This window comes from Anopheles merus, chromosome 2R (assembly GCF_017562075.2).
Source record: "Anopheles merus strain MAF chromosome 2R, AmerM5.1, whole genome shotgun sequence".
NCBI classification, from domain to species: Eukaryota; Metazoa; Arthropoda; class Insecta; order Diptera; family Culicidae; genus Anopheles; species Anopheles merus.
Window position 1 is genome coordinate 15112945 of NC_054082.1, and position 18845 is coordinate 15131789.

Here is an 18845-nt window from a genome sequence, read left to right on the forward strand (position 1 = left end):
GCAGCGTCTTCACAGTCGTCTCTGCTTTCCCAGCGTGGCGGCAGTCATAAAGCCCGTACGTGCAGGATCTTACGGTATCAAGACACGGGTGTGGGAACCGAAATTACGACATCTCATTCCGTATGCAAACAATGTGCCACATGTGAGCGCATCGGCAGCCCTCAACTGCCCAACCGTGCCCATTTTCCGTTCACCGTACCCCCCATGGGGCCACGCATGACCTTTGCAAATCACTCTTCCATCCATCCATCCAGCACGTGTGTGTGTGTATGTGATGCTTTCGTGACTTTGGAGCTTATTAATTGCTAACCTCAGCACTGGTCGGTTCTTCTTGTTCTTCGCTTGCGTGCCAATTCTGCGAGACCGAGTCGGAAGAGGGGAAACCTTCCCACAACCTTTCCCGTCGGGGGTCGGGATGCGTAAAAGGGGAACATCTGTCTAATCTAATTAAACCGATCTATGCACATTGCTCGCGCACGGAAGGGGATGGAGAAAAGTGCATTCTAACGGTGTGTACACACACACACACACACACCTAACGGAAGCGAAAGCATGGTCTGCATGGTCGATGTCTTGTGAACCTAGGTCCCTAGGTCCGATGGGGGCGGTTCGCGCAGAGATGCGTGAGATGGAATTCGTTTATTTCCCACATGTGTGCAGCGAGCGACTTGGCGCTTGCTGGGCATGATGGCATGAGAGTGTCCCTCTTTCCCTCTCATTCTCTCTTCCTAAAGACACACACACGTACGGGTGCACCTGTGCAATAGAAAGCATTCCCCGCTGGTTCGTTGCTCCAGTTTCCTTTTCTCTTTCGAGCCCAAATCGGGAATTGATGAAGTGCACTTTTAATAATTATCTTAATCTCTTGGTTTCGGTCGCACTTTGCGTTGGTCGCAGCGCTGGGCAGGCGGGCTGTGCGGGCGGAAGCGCCATGCTCGGTGATAGGAATCGCTGCGCTCGTGAGCAATGTGCCGGCGTTTGCAAAATGCAGTAGCGGCGGGCGACGGGTTTGAAAGTTGTGATGAATCTGTTGCAAGTGGGTTCGATTGTGAGGTCGCTCAAACCGAATGGTTGGGCTCGCACGTTCGTTTGCACGCAGTGTGGGTTGTGGGAAAACAGGGAGGGGGGGGGGGGCTCAGGGCTTTGGATTATGAATCGTGGCTTGGGTGTATTTTTTTTTTGTAATGGAAATTTTGACAGTTATGCTCACGCGAAGGTAAGCGAACTCAAGCTGACAAGTGATAGTGCACGGCTTTCTTCCAGTGGGACGCTACTTATATGCCTGTTTTGATCAAACCACTCTTTACGAGCTTCCATTTTGTGCGGCTTTTCCTGTCCAATAGATTTTCTACCACCCTAAACACCGCTATTACACCGCTTAGAGAAGCATCTAAGCGCTTACTTTTAATTAAAAATCCCTCTTTCAAGTGCATGCACGATGCACTCACGTTGAAAACGTCCCTTTTTTTGGGGTGTTCAGCGGTTAGACACGGATGCAATTTTCTGGCAGCAGCAAAGTTCCGAGAGGGTGCCTTCAGGTCAAAAAGCAACGGCAAAGGCCCTTGCATGCATCATTCTCCGTAGTGGTAACCGCACAGACACACACGCAGAAAAACCTCATCACATTGACCGGTCAAGTGACAAAGGATTGATCAGAATCACACTTTCTCAATTGGCATATAAAAAAAACCCCCTCTCGAGTGGCTTCCGCAACCTTTCTGGGGCGCGCAAGGTTTTTGAGATGATTATCCGCAGTGATGGGCAGCTCGTTGAGTTTTACACGGTTCACTGAGAGTTTCGAGGGACGACTCATACCACCCGCTGCATCAACCCGCTGGTCAGATGCGATGGTCTGTTTGTGTGAACAACAACGAAAACCCACCGTACGGAACACGCAATCCCGCTCAACCTCAAACTTGTCGTTCAATCGTGAGTTTTTCGTTAGTCACATACACACACACACGCGCGCGCAAAAAAAGCAGTCCGCACCGAATGCGACAAAACCGTCCGCGGTGTCCTTCCGTGGAAACGTGTTCCGTGTGCAGGACGAGAGTTTTCATTAAGGGCAGTTTTTTTGTGTGTGTGTGCTGTTGCTGCTTCCATTGACCTACCCCCTTGCTCGATGGGCTCGTTTGGACGTACACACACACACACACCGTTGGTTGACAAGCGTTCCGCACCGATTCGCGCTGAAGCGCTGCTCTATTTTTGTCAATTTTCATACAACCGCAAAACCAACGTGACAGACCACACGGCAGGGAGCGCACGGAAAAGCCGTGGAAATCAGTCACCACTGTTCACCACTGTCGCGCTAGGACAATTGGGCGAATGGGACGAGCTGCTTTTCGGCGCTGGTGACATCGGTTGGTTAACATTTTGGCGTTTCGCATTGGAAGGACACTCCGAGCAGCTTATCAATCGGCATCATCATTCCGAACATCGGCTTGCCCTCGCTCCCGCTCCGCGGTAGCCATGGTAGCAGCGGCATTGTGTTTGTCGCGGTTTTGTGTTTGCAAAATTTTCGGTTCACTCTGCGGAGATAATGGGATAATGTTGGTTTGGCGTACCCCGGTCGATTCGAAAGGGGATTGTTGGGGAAGAGGGGGGGGGAGGGGGTCCCAGAGGGCTAGCAAATGTGTATAGGCGCGCATCGATGGGTTTATTTTTTTTGTTGTTGTTGTTGTTGGATTGCCAATAAGTTTTAACTCGGCAGTACGTTGCGCAAATGAGCATCAGTGCCGCAATGGGACGAAGAAAAAAAAACGCACCAATATGCTCACTGTTTTCATGGGCAGGCACGAGTGCGAATGTTGGAAGAGTTTTAACGATGTTTGGATCGTGGAAACCTGGATGATGAATTGAGTGGTCTGATTTTCACAAACGTTTTTTCCCCTTAATTAAGTTAACATTTTACACTGACTTACAAAGGCCGTACGGTTGTTACAGCATTGATTGGCCGTTAGAGGCTTACCTGTGAGGAAAGAAAACGGAAAACGATTTTAGTATTATTACAAGCTTAAAAATTCAAATGTTTCAACAAGCAAATGCTACCGCATAAGCGTCTTTTTGCAATGTAACGCAACTCAACCCGCCGAGTTGGCCAATTGCGGTGTAATCGATCGGAGTTTCGATGCAAACAAAAAACCGGCTACTACGATCTGCCCCTTGGTAACATTACGCAACCTGGTGCCCGTGCGGTGGTGGTTTTTTTTTTTTGCGCCTATCCGTCCCGGCCAGCGTCAACAGTGTCACCAAGGCGGACTCTGCTGCGGTTTTGCGTGCGCGCGCGCACACACAGCGCCGGGTCACCGGGTCTAAGATGCGCTACTCTAATTTCCACGGACATGGAGGCTTTTGCGTAACCTTCTCGAAAGTGGCACGCGCACATGGATAGTCGCCGCAAGTGCCCCCGGCAGGTGCCATATCGATTACTACTGGTCGTCTGGAGTCCTTGCGTCGATCATTGCGCGGTGGATTCTGGTCACCAGGCCAAACCTGCTTTCGCATGAAGCGCGGCCCAAACTTGGTGCCGCGAGTAATCAAATAGTAAGCGGCTTCCCCATAAGAAACGTTAGATATTCGTATTGGGCCCATTAGATATTTCCCCGTTAGATATTCGTTGGGGACACAGAGGTTCGGTTGCCCGAATCGAGCGGGCCAAGCCATCAATCACTGTGCTGAGAGCGGCCCCCGGATCCAATCGCGACCGGCACACCATTTCTTTACGCAGCGAGCCAATCAAAAGCTTGCGCTCGTTTTACACGCACACACACACACACACAGACACGTACACATGCTGTCGGCCCCGACCGAACTAGCTCGCGGGGTGGTGTTGCGCGCGTTTGTTTCTTTCGCTTTTTTTTCGGGCCACCCGTGGAACATCGACGCAGTGGCGCAAAGCCTTGCGCGACACATTGCGCGTACCTACACGCATTTACGGTGTGCAAAGAAGAGAGACAGAGAGAGAGAGAAACAGCCACCAGCAGCAGCACCACGCGAGACCTAAGATCCAGGCGTTGGTTTCCTTCTGCTTCGCGGGCAGTCGTGGCCACCAAACGCCACAACCAACCAAATCATAAAGCGAGTATTCAAATTAGTCAGCAAACTGCGTCGCGCTTCGTCGTCAACTCCCCGACTTCCCAGACGCCCATTGTTAACGCCCGGTGTCCGGTGGCATGTGTGTGTGTGTGTGTGTGTGTGTGTGTGTGTGTGTGTGTGTGTGTGTGTGTGTGTGTGTGTGTGTGTGTGTGTGTGTGTGTGTGTGTGTGTGTGTGTGTGTGTGTGTGTGTGTGTGTGTGTGTGTGTGTGTGTGTGTGTGTGTGTGTGTGTGTGTGTGTGTGTGTGTGTGAAGAACCGAGCAAAAAACCCGCACTGAAGGACCTCGAAGTCCAACGACGGGCACACGGGCTCAAAATTAGAAGGGGTGAACACAGTTTAATTCGCGCCTTTGAAAACGTGTATGTGTGTGTGTGTGTGTGTGCTCGTGCAATTTTATGTAAATACATGACTCCAGTCTAACGCTAACAAGGCGTCAAACAATAAACAGCTCCGGCGAGACGTTGGCCGACGCGAACCACGGGCAAAAACGGTCCCGCATGTCGCAACGGGTTTGAAGGTGTGACCCGGAGGAATTAATTGGGCTGCCCTCTTTTGATCGGACATTTTGTGCGCGCGTTACAATGCGGTGCGACATTACACACATGAGTCCATTACATCCAATCAGAGGCAAGGTGTCCAATATCACCGTCCGTGGGACTTATCAGCAACTGCACGGTAAAGGGTGACAAAACCCATATAGAGACGGTAAGATGATAAGAACTGTACCGGAGGCGAGCGCTGTTCGGTCGATTAAATGTCCAATATTAAATATCCTTCTGCTATCGAAAGGATTGTTCTCGTTTTTATTGAAATATTTTGCTACCAAAATAACGTCCCTCTATACCCCTGCACCCCGCAGCAAAGGACTGCTAAAAGCCAGAAGAACGTTCGCGTACACGTCCGAGGTTAGAAAATCTTTAGCAACCGATCGTGCAATTATTAGTTCCGGGCGCTTAACCCGCCAGCAGCGGAGAAAAGGATATGATGCCGTCAAACTCGCGACCACACCACGGGATATTGTGCAGCAACATCAAAAAGACACAGCCGGGACAGTTTCGGGAATTTGCCGTCGCATCGCCCTCTTCCGCGAAAACTTGAAAGGATTTGACGTCGACCAAACTCACTCGAAGGTAACTGGAGTAGAGCGCTATTTCCCAGTTCTCTCCCCCATAGGTTTATGATTATAGGTTAGGGATGTTCCTTCCACGCATCTACACCGGCTTGCCTTCTTTCAATGCGTTCCAATTTCTCATAACTGCAGCCGAGATGAACTCCGGTAACCTTCCCTTGTGGAGGGGTTCGTGTACAACGCGTTGGCCTGCAGCCGCTTGGCGACCGAGAAATGACCGAGAGCGCTGTGTACGGCGCTGTTCACGGATTCAGCTAATAACTTGCGACGGTGCATCGGAAGCCCCGCAAAAATGCGCACAACGGCACAAGACTGCGTGATGATGCCCGTACCATTTTGTGCAGTAGAGGTGCTTCGACGGTGACCGAGAGAAGCTGAGCTGAATTTACATAAAATTAAACCCATTTCCACGCGTCGCAATTGCGTGCGGGCGGAAGCGCGTCTTCATCTTTCTGGTTGTCTGTGGTCGGGAAAGTTGGGCTGCGTTCCTCTAGCACGGAGCAAACCGGCTGGCAAACTGTGATGCGTGGTACCGCGTGTGACGAGCGATTGAGGTTCACGTCCGGGTACGAAGGGACGAAGTGATATCGAATCGGTGTGTTCTTATAATTGCTAGATTTGATTAAAATGCTGAAGGGAACACAAGCTCCCGAAGCAGAGTATGGGAATATTAATCTACTAAAATATTGCCTTTTTTTCTCAACCACTCGGTAGCACTATCGTTAGCACAACTTCCATGCTTCATGGTTGCATTATGTCTACCAGCAGACTTCGGTCGTGTTCGCCTCAAACTTCCCTTGGAAACTGGCAGCACAGCGAACCGAAACCTTTCCGGAGGTCAGTACACCAGTACATCACACACACACAGCGGCAACGGACGATATTCCTAATGAAGCGGAAAATATTCACAGTTATTATGGGACGCGAGCGTAAGTCGCACCTGGCCACCGCCGCCGCCGAAGTGCCGTTTCTCCGACTGCGGTTTGTGCGCCTGTGAGTGAGTGCCCGCCTGCACCGTCCGGAAGTAGCCGAAGCGTGAACAGCGTCGCGCACCATGCCAACGGGACAACGGGGCGGCCACGGCGACGCTGTAAATCGAACGTTCCGGCCACGGTCACGTGAATAAGGCAGAGAAAAACCAACCCATCGTTCCACCGCACAGGAAAGGGACGGGCAGGCAGGTGAAGGATACGAAACGGTGGTGTGGGACAGCTGGCGGAGAGGTTGGCAAAGTAACCGGGTAGTGGACCCGAGGTCCGCTTGGTCGATATCGTTTTGGCCCCCTTATTTTTTGGACACCGCTTGGGCCCGTCAACCAAGACTTGCTGTAGAAGTGAGGCGCTAAAGTTCCACCCGGTTCGGTCAGGTTTGGTTTCAAATGGGTTTTGGGAAGGCGGTTGAGAGAGAAAGAGAGAGTGTGTCTTTCAAAATTGTGACGAAAAGGTTGTTTGTAAAATCAAAGTTATTTCAAAACTTTAACATAATTTTGTATTATGTGCGTGCTACGTTATGTTGACTCAATATTCGTATTGGAACACAAAAAAGGGCAGTCCCTTCTTGGTTATATTTTTTTGTTTAATTCCGCTCTTCACGCTTGATTTGACACTGGCCAAGCGAATGACCGGTAGAATAAATAGAGCACGTCAAAGAATGGAACGATTTGTACTACTTCAGCCGTGCGTTCCCCCTTTGGACCCCTTGGTTTTCTGCTGCTGCTGACACCCTCCGTCCCGCACCATTCCTTCCATTGTTTTGAGTGCAACTCCTCACTCAGTGCCACCAACACCGGGCGGAAGTGTAAGGGCATCGTCTTGCTAGTCAATCCCGCCGACAGATGACGATCGCGCAGATTTGGAGCTTAAACGCACGCGCCCTTTACCCCGCTGGAGGTCCATCTTGTGGCCCTGCTTTGTTTGTGAAAAATTTATGACCCATCCGAAGCTTCTCCCACTCCCCCCACCCCCTCCTCCCCGCGTCCCGTTTGACCCAAGGTGTGCAATTAGATTGCCCCACTCGAAGGCGATCGTTTGGAGTTGCGCCGTGTGGGCGCTGGATCGTTTCGCATCAAAACCCCAAACAATACCAATAATGATGATCCCATCCAATGGCGTTTCAATCTTCCCTTTCTGGTCGACGACGAGACCACTCCTCGGGCCGAGGGGGGGGGGGGGGGTGCCGTACCGAAAAAGGAAAAATATAAAATGCTCAGCAAAAATGCTTGCAATTGAGGAACCGTTCCCCAGCCGGAAAAAAAAACTCAAAACAAAACGATAAACGGCCAGGCCGTGGCGAGGGAGAAATAATCATCGGGCCCCGCTGTGTGTGTGCGTCGTGTTGCCGAAGAATGCCGCCCGTTGTATTGCGCGATTGCGCGCGAATGAAATTAAACAAACCGCGACAACTCGCGGACTAAGCGCGACAAGGGCCGCGTACGATAAAACAAAACGACAAAATAAAAGCAACACAGAATCGACCCCACCGGTTTGGCACGCCGGGCTGGGCAGGGTTCAGAAAATGAGAACACACCGTGCACACCGGGTGGGTTCCGGTCCGGGGCAATATGGGAGCGCCAACAGTTTAGCGATAAGCGCAACGGCCTGAGGGACATGCGCATGAAGGAAAGGAGCATGGGCAGAAGAAAAAAACAAGGCCGCCAAGACATCGAACACCGTTGGCAAGTGGTCATAAAGTGAGGCCGGAAGAGAGGAGAACCTCTTCCTTTCATTGCACCCAACCATCCCTCTGCCGACGGGGAACGAGGCCAATTCGTGCTTATTTTCTCCCTTGCTGCTGGTGGTGGTGGTGGTGGTGCGTTGGACCATTTTTCATTTCGGTCGGTCGTTCGTTTTGGACAACACGCAACACACACAGGGCGCACCACGTCAATGCGTCGGCGTGTTTCGTTTGTTTTGTAATTAAACCAATATTTGCTCATTACCTGCGCCCCGGGCTTGGACCTGCGCGAGGCCCCCTCCCCCAAAAAAAAAAAAAAAAAAGAACCTGACCCGCAACAAGAACGGACGGCGTTGTCCGTCAACTGCGCTGCGCTTGTTCTAGCTCTTCCGAGTTCTCGATGTGAGCCTCTGCTGGTCCACGTGTTTTGACAGCTTGGCCAATGCGAGTGCACGATGGCGATGACGCAAGTGGCGTACGCTCCGAGCAAGACAAAGCAGTTGGTCAAATTATTACCGGACTTTATCGTAGCAACATTTGTAAGCACAACTTCAACATCGAGCTAGTTTGTGGGGTAGTTCGAAGAAGGGTTCACCGAAAATTTTGTCCCAAAAAAACGGTGACAAACTCCGGCACAGCAAAAGGCACACTCCGAGCCTGGAGGAAGGGAAACAAACGAGCACAACCAATTGCTGGCAACAACGAGGTCAGCCAGGTGACGGGTGAAGACGATTATGACAAAAGCACATTCACATTGCCCTGTACTCCAAAGCCCCGTGTACAGAGCACACAAACGGAAACACACACACACACACACACACACACACACACACACACACATAGACGCCCGCACGCTCTTAAAGTACAAACTAAAGTAGGTCATAGGTTCTTGTTTTTTGCCTAACGATTTTTGCACGACTGTTGATGGTGTTTCACCGTGCCGATAGATACCGGAGGACCTACCCAGAAGGGGTGAGCATTCAACAAAACGCACACACACACACACACACACACACACACATCCACACAATCGCATACACACTGGATTACGGTGACATCGGAACCAATCTCCCCGGGGCTGAGTCAGCGCGCACAGCGCGATACTGGCGAGGGCAAACGGGACTTTTGCTATCATCCAGCATATTGACTTCGATTTGCGCGATGTCAGCAACCAAAACCAGAACCTGTGAGTCAATCACAACTGGTTAGAACGTCGCTTCTCGTCTGTACGTGTACGTATTCTGGTACGCAAAACCAGTAACAAGTCGCACTGCAAAGGGAACCAGCTTCCAATCAAGCGCGCGATCGCGATTGTTTGCGGCAAGTCATGAGTAACTCCGGCACTTAACTCCGGCGACCGTGTCTTCATCAAATGAGTAATCATCGCCCCCCCCCCTCCCCTCTTGCTGGCGCTTGGACGTACCCAAACCCCGTCATCGCTGTCCCTGCCCTCGGAGGAGATAATTTCGGTCCAAAATTGCACCCAGCGTAGGACAAAAGGATTGCATGCAGCGAGCCAGCGCGTCATGCAGCTAGAACCCCTTGCAGAACGCTACCTTTTGCAACCCCGACCGGGCCGACGGCTCGGGAAAGGGATTTACGCGTGGTATCCGCGGGCGCTCAGGGCCGGCTGACTCCCGACTTCCCAACCGGCTCGAAAGACCCCTCACCCGCTTCCGTATGCTCGGCGACTTAATTATCGTTATTAGCCTTTGGCGGTGCTTACCCAACCCCGATCGGTGCGTTTAATTACTCTGAATGATTTCATCAATCAACCGGCGAATCAATCGATGAGTGCTGTTCATGCGGCCACCGACGGTGTTTTCTGGTGCACCGGGTGCATGAGAATGTATCAGTTGCATCGGTGCTGCAATTTGCATGCCTGTGCGGCTTGCGGATGACGCATCTTTTCGGTCGGTGAAGGGCGACCGTACTTGTTGGCAGCGATATAGTTGGCAGCGTTCGAACGACGAGGGATTGATCCTTCGCGAGCGTCCAGCACGGCTCGTCATTATCCGCCCCAAAACGGCCAGAAAATAGGAGGGTCGACAGTGCGGTCAAAAAGTCACCACCGTCCCATCCCAGCAATACAAACATCCCGGGCTCACGAACAAAAACCCCGCGAAACAGCGATCTCGGCGCGATCAAAACATCCGCGAAGTCCCTTTACCCGTTGTGCCGTTGGGACCGTTTCTGTCCATTGTCCGCGCGGTACGCAAACAGATTGAATTACACCGCGAATTATATCGCGGCGCAAAAAAAGGGACCGCTTTGGACCTGCGGACCGCGTCCAATGCAACGGGCGACGGGACGTGGAAAAATCGAGTATGAAAAGGGAATCGAAAAACCCACAAACAAAAAAAAACACGGCACCGGCCCTTCCTTTTTCCTGAAGGGTCGCGCGCTACAAGACGTTCATCGTCTTCACCGGCCGGGCCCGACGGGACATACACGCGGGAACAAGGGGATAAGGGGAAAAAGTCAATGTAAAGCAATGCGAACAACGAAAACACACACACACACACACGCGCGACACGGGCGAGGTAAATCTTGACCTCAAATTAAGCAAAGGTCGCCTTTTGGGCTGACAGAAATCACTTCATTCATATTCACATGCACTCTTCCGGTCGGGCTGGCCGGGCCGGGGCCCCTCGGTTCAGCAGGACCCGATTGTCTCGATCTTCGAAAGGGGCATGTGAATGTATAATTATTTCATCATCCCTCCTTTTTCGGACTGTTGTTCTGGTTCGCTTTCGTGCGCGGAACGGAACGCGTTACGGGATTTTGGTCAGCTTGACTTGGTGTTTTATTGCCGTGCGTTCTGTGCTGTGCTTAATCGTTGCGCTTAACGCTGCTGCTGCTGGCCCTCCGATCCATCCTTCGGGCCTTTGTGCTGCCGGGCCCGCTGCCTCGAAACGAAGGAACAATGATGAATGGTCCGCGGCAGCGGGAGCTGTTCAGGAAGGATTAACGATCAAACTGGACCAAACCGAGGCACCGATGATCGATGGCGATTAAAACTTTGCGCTCTGTATGAATGCCTCCCTGCGTATGAATTGTACGACGATGACGGGAGAACAAAAAACACAACAAACATCGAAGCATAATTTCCCCCATTTTAATAGCACAATTAGCGTGAGCCATTTCCACAATAATTGAGGCTCCCACGAACGATTGGCCGTTTGCGAATGGTTGCGTGTAATTCCCCCCCTCCCGTTTCGTCCTAGGAAGGAAGGGACACGAATCGCCAAACAACAAAGGAAGGTGTGTGGGTATGGGGCTTTTGTTTTGCGCTGCTGCCACATAATCAAGGAGCAGATGCAGGCGCAGTTCCTTTGCGCAAAGAAGAGGAAGGCACATCAAGTGGTCAATTTGGTTGGTTAAGCGCACGGTTGCAGGACGACCACTGCTGACCACCGGAACTGGAGCACCGCCGCGGAGTGCGTGTCTCGAGCCTGCTGCTTGTTTGCTGGAGTGTGATTTGAAGAAATTGATTGAATGAATGTGGGACTTCCGGTGCGGCGCGGAATGTGAGGAATGTGTGCGCACTCGAGCAGTTTTTTTTTGCCCTCAAAGCGTGGGAATCAAAATTCCGAACACAACTCCACGGCCAGGCACGGAATCGGCACGGAATGTGATGAGATGTTATCAGTTAGTGTGCCAGAAGTACCCAAGCACAAGATTCTTTGGTTGGGAATTTTCATTAGGATCATTGGGTGTGAGGGGGGGGAGGGTAAAAACAACCAACAAACTGTCCTCCTTCTTCAGGTTGCCAAGCCAAGCGGAAGGGAATAAACAATCGGCTAGGACCATTTCAGTGGACGATGACTACGACGACGACACGGAAGGACACGTCACTCGGCGACGCCCGCGATGGTACGTTGGTTTGTTGATCGCTGCTGCGTTGGTTCGGGGCTTGGTTCGCATCCAGCTGGACCTGCTCCCTCGCATTTGCTTTCTTTCTATTTAATCGATACCAGCAACCAAACAAACAACACAGTTCTCCAACCCCAACAACCCGCAGGACCCCGCCTCCGGCCAAGCAAACCACATGAAGCACATCCAACAGGACAGCAGACGGGGCTATGGGATGGTGGAGTGCGAGTGGGACATCCAGTGAGACCGAAAACAACGAAAAAAAAAGGGGAACGATGACCGGGTCTGCAGTAGACGAAGTCCTTCCATGTGCTCCCAACCCCCCCAATTTGTGTAGGGTTGTGGAGGTGCGCTCGAGTGGCCATCACCAGCAGGCCCGTGACAGACAGAGCGACACGGGACGGGACGCAAACAACTGCGCGCACTCGGACGACGCGCACACACTTCAATGGACATGGCGCACCGGTAAAGGATCAGAAAAAAACACCAACACGAACACACACACACTTCTTCTTTTTCATCTTCATCTCAAGCCTTCTTTCTGTCTCTCCTGTGCGGCCATTTCAGGCAAAAGGTGAACGTATGTGTGTATGTGTGTGGGGTAATCTTGGCAATCCAAAGTCCAATCAGGCCGTCCGTGTGGTGGTCGGAAAAGTTTTGCCCGATACATGTACATGTTGGCACAATCTTTCCTCTTTCCCCTCCCCCCCCCCCCACCCCAGCCGATATAACCTCTGTGTGGTTTGGACTGAGGCTTGCCACCGCTGGGCTGTGCCAAAGTCCTTGATTGGACGGACACACAAATTGGCACACACATTGGGGACGTGGTGGTGTGAGGCGCTACTGCCATGGCGATGTCCACACGGGCAGCGGGTACGTGACCGTAACACACCGCACGTCAGGAGACGAGCACCCCCTTTCCCCAGTTTTGTCCTGAGCGGATAAATTGTATTACAAGAATCGATCAAACTTTGCCCCAGCGCAGAGGAGCTACAGGGTGTGGGAAACTGACTCGTTCTGACCAATTTGCTCCCTGCACGCTGCCCAACTACAAAACCCGTACACGCCAGTGCGGTCGGAAGAGTTGTTTGGGCGGGGAGCGAAACAAGAAAATAGCGAAGGACGCCTCGACCTAAGAAGATGGCGTGTGCCCCAAGCGATTGACCTGAGCACGGGTTTTGCACGGGTCGGGTCACGAATCTTGGGAATCGATCGAAGCAAATAATAACAATAAAAAAACACAGCCAACGACAACGACAGAAGCGACTGCTTTTCTGGCGGGGGCAGCAAAAATTTTCCGCAGGCGCCAATGACGCTGCGGCGATCGTAAAACAACCGGGAAAACGGTTGTACTGCAGAAGCACGAACATTTTGGCGCGTCGAGTGCGGGAGAGAGTTCGGTGGAGTGGGTGCAGTGGAGAGATACACAAAAAAAATGGGAAACAGTTGTACGCACCACATACGCAAACCGCGTGCAACGGCGCACTTTGAAGATGTGTTCTGAGTGAGCAAAAAGGATTCTCGGGACCACACAATGCGCGTTTTCTGAGCGCTAGAACCTGTTTTCGGCTGGGTTCAAGCACCTTTGTACGGGTGGTCCAACATCTTCCAGGACCTTCTTATCAGGAGTCAAGCAACCAGCCAACCCTAGAAAGGTGAACGATCTGCAAGGATAGTTTTTACACCGTTTCCACTAACGTTTCACACCATCCTGGGTGGTCCCTCGGGGAAGCCTGCGTTATCTCTCCACCGTTACTATCAGCTTGCCGGGTAACAAAACGCGTTAGCAGAAGCTTCCGTTTCGGGTGTCCCAAAACTGGAAACAAAAACCTTCAAACGGAAAGAATTGAACTGTTCATTTGTGTCAACAGCTCTATTCGGTGGCTATGTGTCCAACACGCGCGCTCCAACAAAGCCCAAGATGCCCAATGTGTAACACCTTCTGGGTCGGTTACGGACGGTGACGCACAGAAAACCAAACTCCGTACCCTGTTTGGACAGTCCAGCAGCAATTCCACGGTTATATTAAGAACGCGCAGTACGCAAATGATAGCGCAACTTGTGCAAACAGCACACACACACAGAGAAACTCGCGCGTGGAAAACTTTCAATCCGATGGGCACGAAAACTTGGACGCTGCTAGGTAACGGGGATCTCCATCGTCAAACAGCAACAGAAGAAGAGGGAGAAGAAAAAAAAGAAGGAATAATCGAAGACACAAAACATCGAGATGATGCGTTATTTGTTTAGAAACGTGTTGCAGCAGGCTGTGGCTTCGGCAAGGCTCGTGTCGTCTCCTGCTTTGGGGCCTGAACAAACTGTGATTTACGTCAATTGGGAGCTGTTTGCCAACTACATGACGCCCAAACACAGTGGTCTTGTTGATACAGCATCAAGGATTCTAGACTCACATGTACGTGCGCACGTAATGGAGGGTTGTGTGGGGGGGGGGGGATAGGGTTGAGAAAACTCCCGCTGCTGCTCCAACTGCAAAAACAACAACACATTACGCAGATGCATCGAACTGGCATTGTGGCTTCGTTTCGGTTCCAGAAACGTTGTGTCCGTTCCAGGCCCATACCAGCCATACACGGTCCAATTTAAAGCTCTTTTTTTAAGAATTTATAAAGAACCTAAACAATACACTATTGCACAAGGCTATGCACAAGGGATTTAAATGCTGTGTGATGTGTTTATTATACAAAAGGAACGCCATCCCTTTGACAGTGTGTTGACCACTGCGTATGAAGACATTTGCTTTGAATGGTCAAGATATCCCCTGAACCACCCGGTGACCATCTGGCGAAAAGGAACAAATCCCCTCCCAAAGCGAAAGGGGTTATGGGTCATTGGACAGGACCTTTCATTGTGGTCATCGCTTACAAAAGGGGATTGACTTTGTACAACCATTGCAACCCCGGTTGCCACTGCATGTCCATCATAAACAAGGTGCGCCTATTCAAATTTTCATAAATTGCTTCTATCAAGGTGCAGCAGCATAACGCCACAAACGGGAAGTGTCTTCAGAAGAGTGTGTCTTGAGTGAGTACATTGTGCACAAGCAGCTTTACAACAGCATGGGTAGGGTTTCACTGGAATGGGGTGCCGACTGACCGACGGTCATTTCCGGTCGGATACCTTCGGATACTGGAAGGTATGGAAAGGGCAGCACTGAAGAAGGCGATTTGAATGGGGTAAGAAAATGTACATAAACCCTTTATTCCGGGGATGGATCCGGGCAGGTTTTTTTTTTTAGTGTGTGTGCACTCGCTCCGCTCACGTGCCACGAATTAACGGATATTGTGGCTAGAAGTGGCCCCTTAGGGTTACGCATCATCGAGCCTGCACAAAGCTAATAATGGCTTTATTTGGTTGATTGAACCTGTGTTTTATTTCTTCTGTTGTGCGCAACAAAACAGAATTGGACGATGAAAGGGCTTCAACTTGTTCCTATTTTTCTTACAATATTATCTGATTTAAATAACATTTTATACCTTCAAATAACATGTTCAAGAGAAAGCTCCTGAAAGATCCTACACATACACTCACGCACATACATCACGCATTGACACATCTTCACCAAACTCAATCTCACTCGACCCCATTCGAAGCGTTATCTCCGAGAAACTTCTCCAACCATCGTGTACCTTTCAACCTTCCCGAGCCTCCCAACCAGCTCCGTCCCAGGGCCGTATTAATTACCCTAACACTCAAACTTCAGCACTATAATCCGGCTCGTGTAATCTCACACATGCCCAGCCGCGTCCGCTAGTGCCACCAGGCAGCAGTAACAGCAGCAGCAGCACGTTCGACCAGCCCCGAGCAGGGAAGACACTGACGCACGGTTAGTTGTTTAAAAATTCGTCGCCCACTCTCCTGTCCTGTCCCAAGCCCAGCAAGTCCCTTTACCCGAGTTGAACTAAGCATGAGTGAACCATCGATAAATACCTTGTGCGATTCGAACTGCTGGCATTTTGATTCTCATTTTGGAGATCGTGATGTCGGGCGCTGGGCGGACGATTTCGGTTCCGGTCGATTCCTGCAATGGTCGGCAGGCCCGTTTTGACGCACTGGTACACCAAACACTGATACACTTTCGAGATGCACTTCTGTTGTTTGTACGCTCAGTTTCTTCACCGTAAATCATGAACAAACTTTTCTTCTTCTACTACTATTTTGCACTCATCTAGCAGAGCTTTTTTTCGGAGGGAATTTAAAAATTGCCCTTTTAACTTTCATGTAGCTTTCCACTTTGCACACGTACACTCACTTGCACATATTCAGTAGTGTTTTGTATTTGCTTTTTCAAAATTTTCTCGTTGTTTTAAAACGTACACTCCAACAGCGGATGATGCCTTGCTGCACCTGTTTTTGTCTTTGGCGAACCAACGAGTTGGATTCTTCTCAGTTCTCACTCATTCATTAATTAGCATACTCCTTAGCAAACGAATTGCACGCAGGAATACAAAAAATGTAATTCACCAATTTTTTTTTGTAAAAAACACCATCAAACACCGATCCTTCAACGGAGGAAAGGACAAGAAAGGGCGCGGGTTTGTTGTGGATCCTTTTTTTCTCGTCCTTTTTATCGTCGCCTTCCCTTTTGAACGGTGTCTGTCTCCCTGTCACTCGGGCAGCGGTTTGCGGCAGAAAGCACGGCGCGAGTGTAAAATACGCCTGAAAGTACAAAGCGCGCGCCCGCGAGAATAAACGTAGCGGCGCGTACCGACTGGCGACGACTGGCCCATTCACCAAAACTGCTTCCTTGTTATCCTCGTTCTGTTTGGCCCGGTGCTTTCACCGGCTGATTCACAACATTATCATAATGTTTTCGCGGTCGTTTAAAGAAGCACACCGACACTGGCTGTACTGCTGGTTTGTTTTGACTTCACTCACGGTCACACTTTTCAAACAGTTCAATCGGTTTGTACACAAAAAAAAATATTTAAAATGAGAAGAAAATTCTTATCTTTTTCGACAGTCTATTAAACACTTGTACACTTTACGCACTTGATTATGTTTTACGATACACAATTACTTACAAAATAAGTTTCTAAATAATTTTGATTTAGTTGTTTATTGCAAACATTCCCGGGGTGGTGTTTTGATCTGTTGTGTTGTACCGCTACTATTCCACTTTGTTCCTTCGTTCTTCCTCTGTCAGGTGTATTCCTCTACTTGATTCACTTGCACAATAATTGTTTACATGTTTTTTGTTTTGTATTCTTGTTCCTGTTATATGCTTTTAATTTTTCTTTTTTTATTCACTGTTCAACAGTTTGCTTTGCCTTCTTGCAGCTTCTTCCTTTGCATCTTCACTTCACAAACACCACACACACACAAACAGCGTATGTATCCTTTCGCGCTGCGCTGGACTCTTTGGTCAGGCAAGCTCATGCAACAACACCCGCGACCGTGCGCGCGTACACGTAGCGAACCGGCCCGCAGGAAACTGGCTGACAGACTGACTGCTCACTACGGCCGGCCACTCTCATACGCCCAGCCTACGACAGGGCAGCGCGACGCGCGAGCTGTGCGTGTGTTGCGCTTCCCCCCAAACGGCGTGCGAAGAACTAACATATACGCGCGCGCGCGCACACACCACACACCACACCGCGACCGTAAAGCGACGAGAATTTATTGTGCCGTGCTGGTGTAGCTGCTAATGCTGCTAATGCTGCTGCTGCTGCTGGTTGCGGTGCTGCTTAGACGCATCGACGACCGACGGTTGGACATCCTCACTTCGCGACAGTCCGTTTGCATCTAATGTCTGGCAGCGTACGGTCGTTATATCACCGCCCTTGCCTTTTAGTACAGACCGTCCGCCGCACCGACTCACTGCACTGCGACCGACCGACCGTGCCAGCCGACCAAGCCAACCCCTGCCCTGCCTGTGCGAGGGGGTTGTTGTTGCGAGCGAAGCGGCGGCAGAGGGCCGGCGACGCAAGGGTGACCGCGACAACGCTGAAGACGCCGAAGCCCATACACACACACACACACATATAGCCTAGGGTGGTGGGACGGAAAAACAACGGCCGGCCACACTCAACCCCAGCCTGTCCTGTTTTGCTCGCTGTGTTTGTATGTGTATGTGGCGAGCGTCTTTTTCTCTCGCGCGCGAGCTCGGCTTGTGTTCCCGCTCGCGCCCATTGCGCAAAGGGCGCGAGGGTTGTCGCGGTGGACAAAGGGGACCCGCGGGTGGTGGAGGTGGCGATGTGTGTTTAGTGTGTGCGTCCGTTGTCTCTTTGCCCGTGTGGGCTTTCCAGCATCTCTTCTGGTTGTTTTTACTACAGTGCGGCGGCGAAGGAGAAACTCCTTCGCCAGCCCGCAATGCAAATGAGAGTGAGTGCCCGCGACAGAGTGAGAGAGAGGGAGAGAGTGAACGCGGGTGCGAGTTTGTATATGTGTATAGGTGTGTGTGTGTGGGACTCGAGTCGCAGCATCCCGAGTTCGAATGTGTTGCGCTTGCTGATGAAAAGTGAGTGGAAAACGGCAGGCCCCGAGTTTTCCCTCCTTCCTTCTACTTGCGAAGGCTTTCCCCTTCACACACGCTTCACTGTGTTTTCTTTTCCCCTTTTTTTCTTCCATTTCGGAGGAGGAAATATGAGTGTGTACAGCACACACATGCGTGTACGCTGCCGTACGCGAATGTCCAGCAGTTTTTGTGCTATCCTTTTCCTTCAAACACATTAAAATCCAAAAGCCAAAAAGGGACTCTACAGCCGTACCGCGGTGTGGTGGACGTCAACCCCTGTGTTTCAGCTTCCACTCCACATCCATCCAGTGCTAACCATTTGCCCTCAACCATTTTGGGCTTGTATTGTACCCCTTCATACAATCGAATGAAAATCCGTTTTGCTTATCCCTGTTTTTGTTTGATGTTCACCCTTTCCGTTTCGCAGAAGGTCCCCTTCGCAACATAACAGAGCGCCACGCAACACAGCCGACGCGATGTTGCGCGCCCGCGGTAACTCAGCAAAGGGTTCCTCGGACCACCTTCGGTGGTGGTGGTCAGCATAAGGTAGGGGAGTTAGGGCTCACTAGCTTCCACACCGCGCGAAAACCCCGC

The 18845-nt window shown here is 50.9% G+C and overlaps 1 protein-coding gene across 2 annotated transcripts in view; it reads right to left on the reverse strand.

Moving 5' to 3' along the window:
* LOC121588078 (B-cell lymphoma/leukemia 11B) overlaps window positions 1-17560 on the reverse strand; it is a 67859-nt gene extending 50299 nt beyond the window's left edge. For both annotated transcript variants that reach the window (XM_041905628.1, XM_041905626.1), the window contains exon 1: window positions 15725-17560. In XM_041905628.1, the coding sequence (XP_041761562.1) occupies window positions 15725-15923 (199 nt within the window). In that variant the 5' untranslated portion in view covers window positions 15924-17560. The remainder of the gene's footprint in view (window positions 1-15724) is intronic.
* Window positions 17561-18845: the final 1285 nt, after the last annotated feature.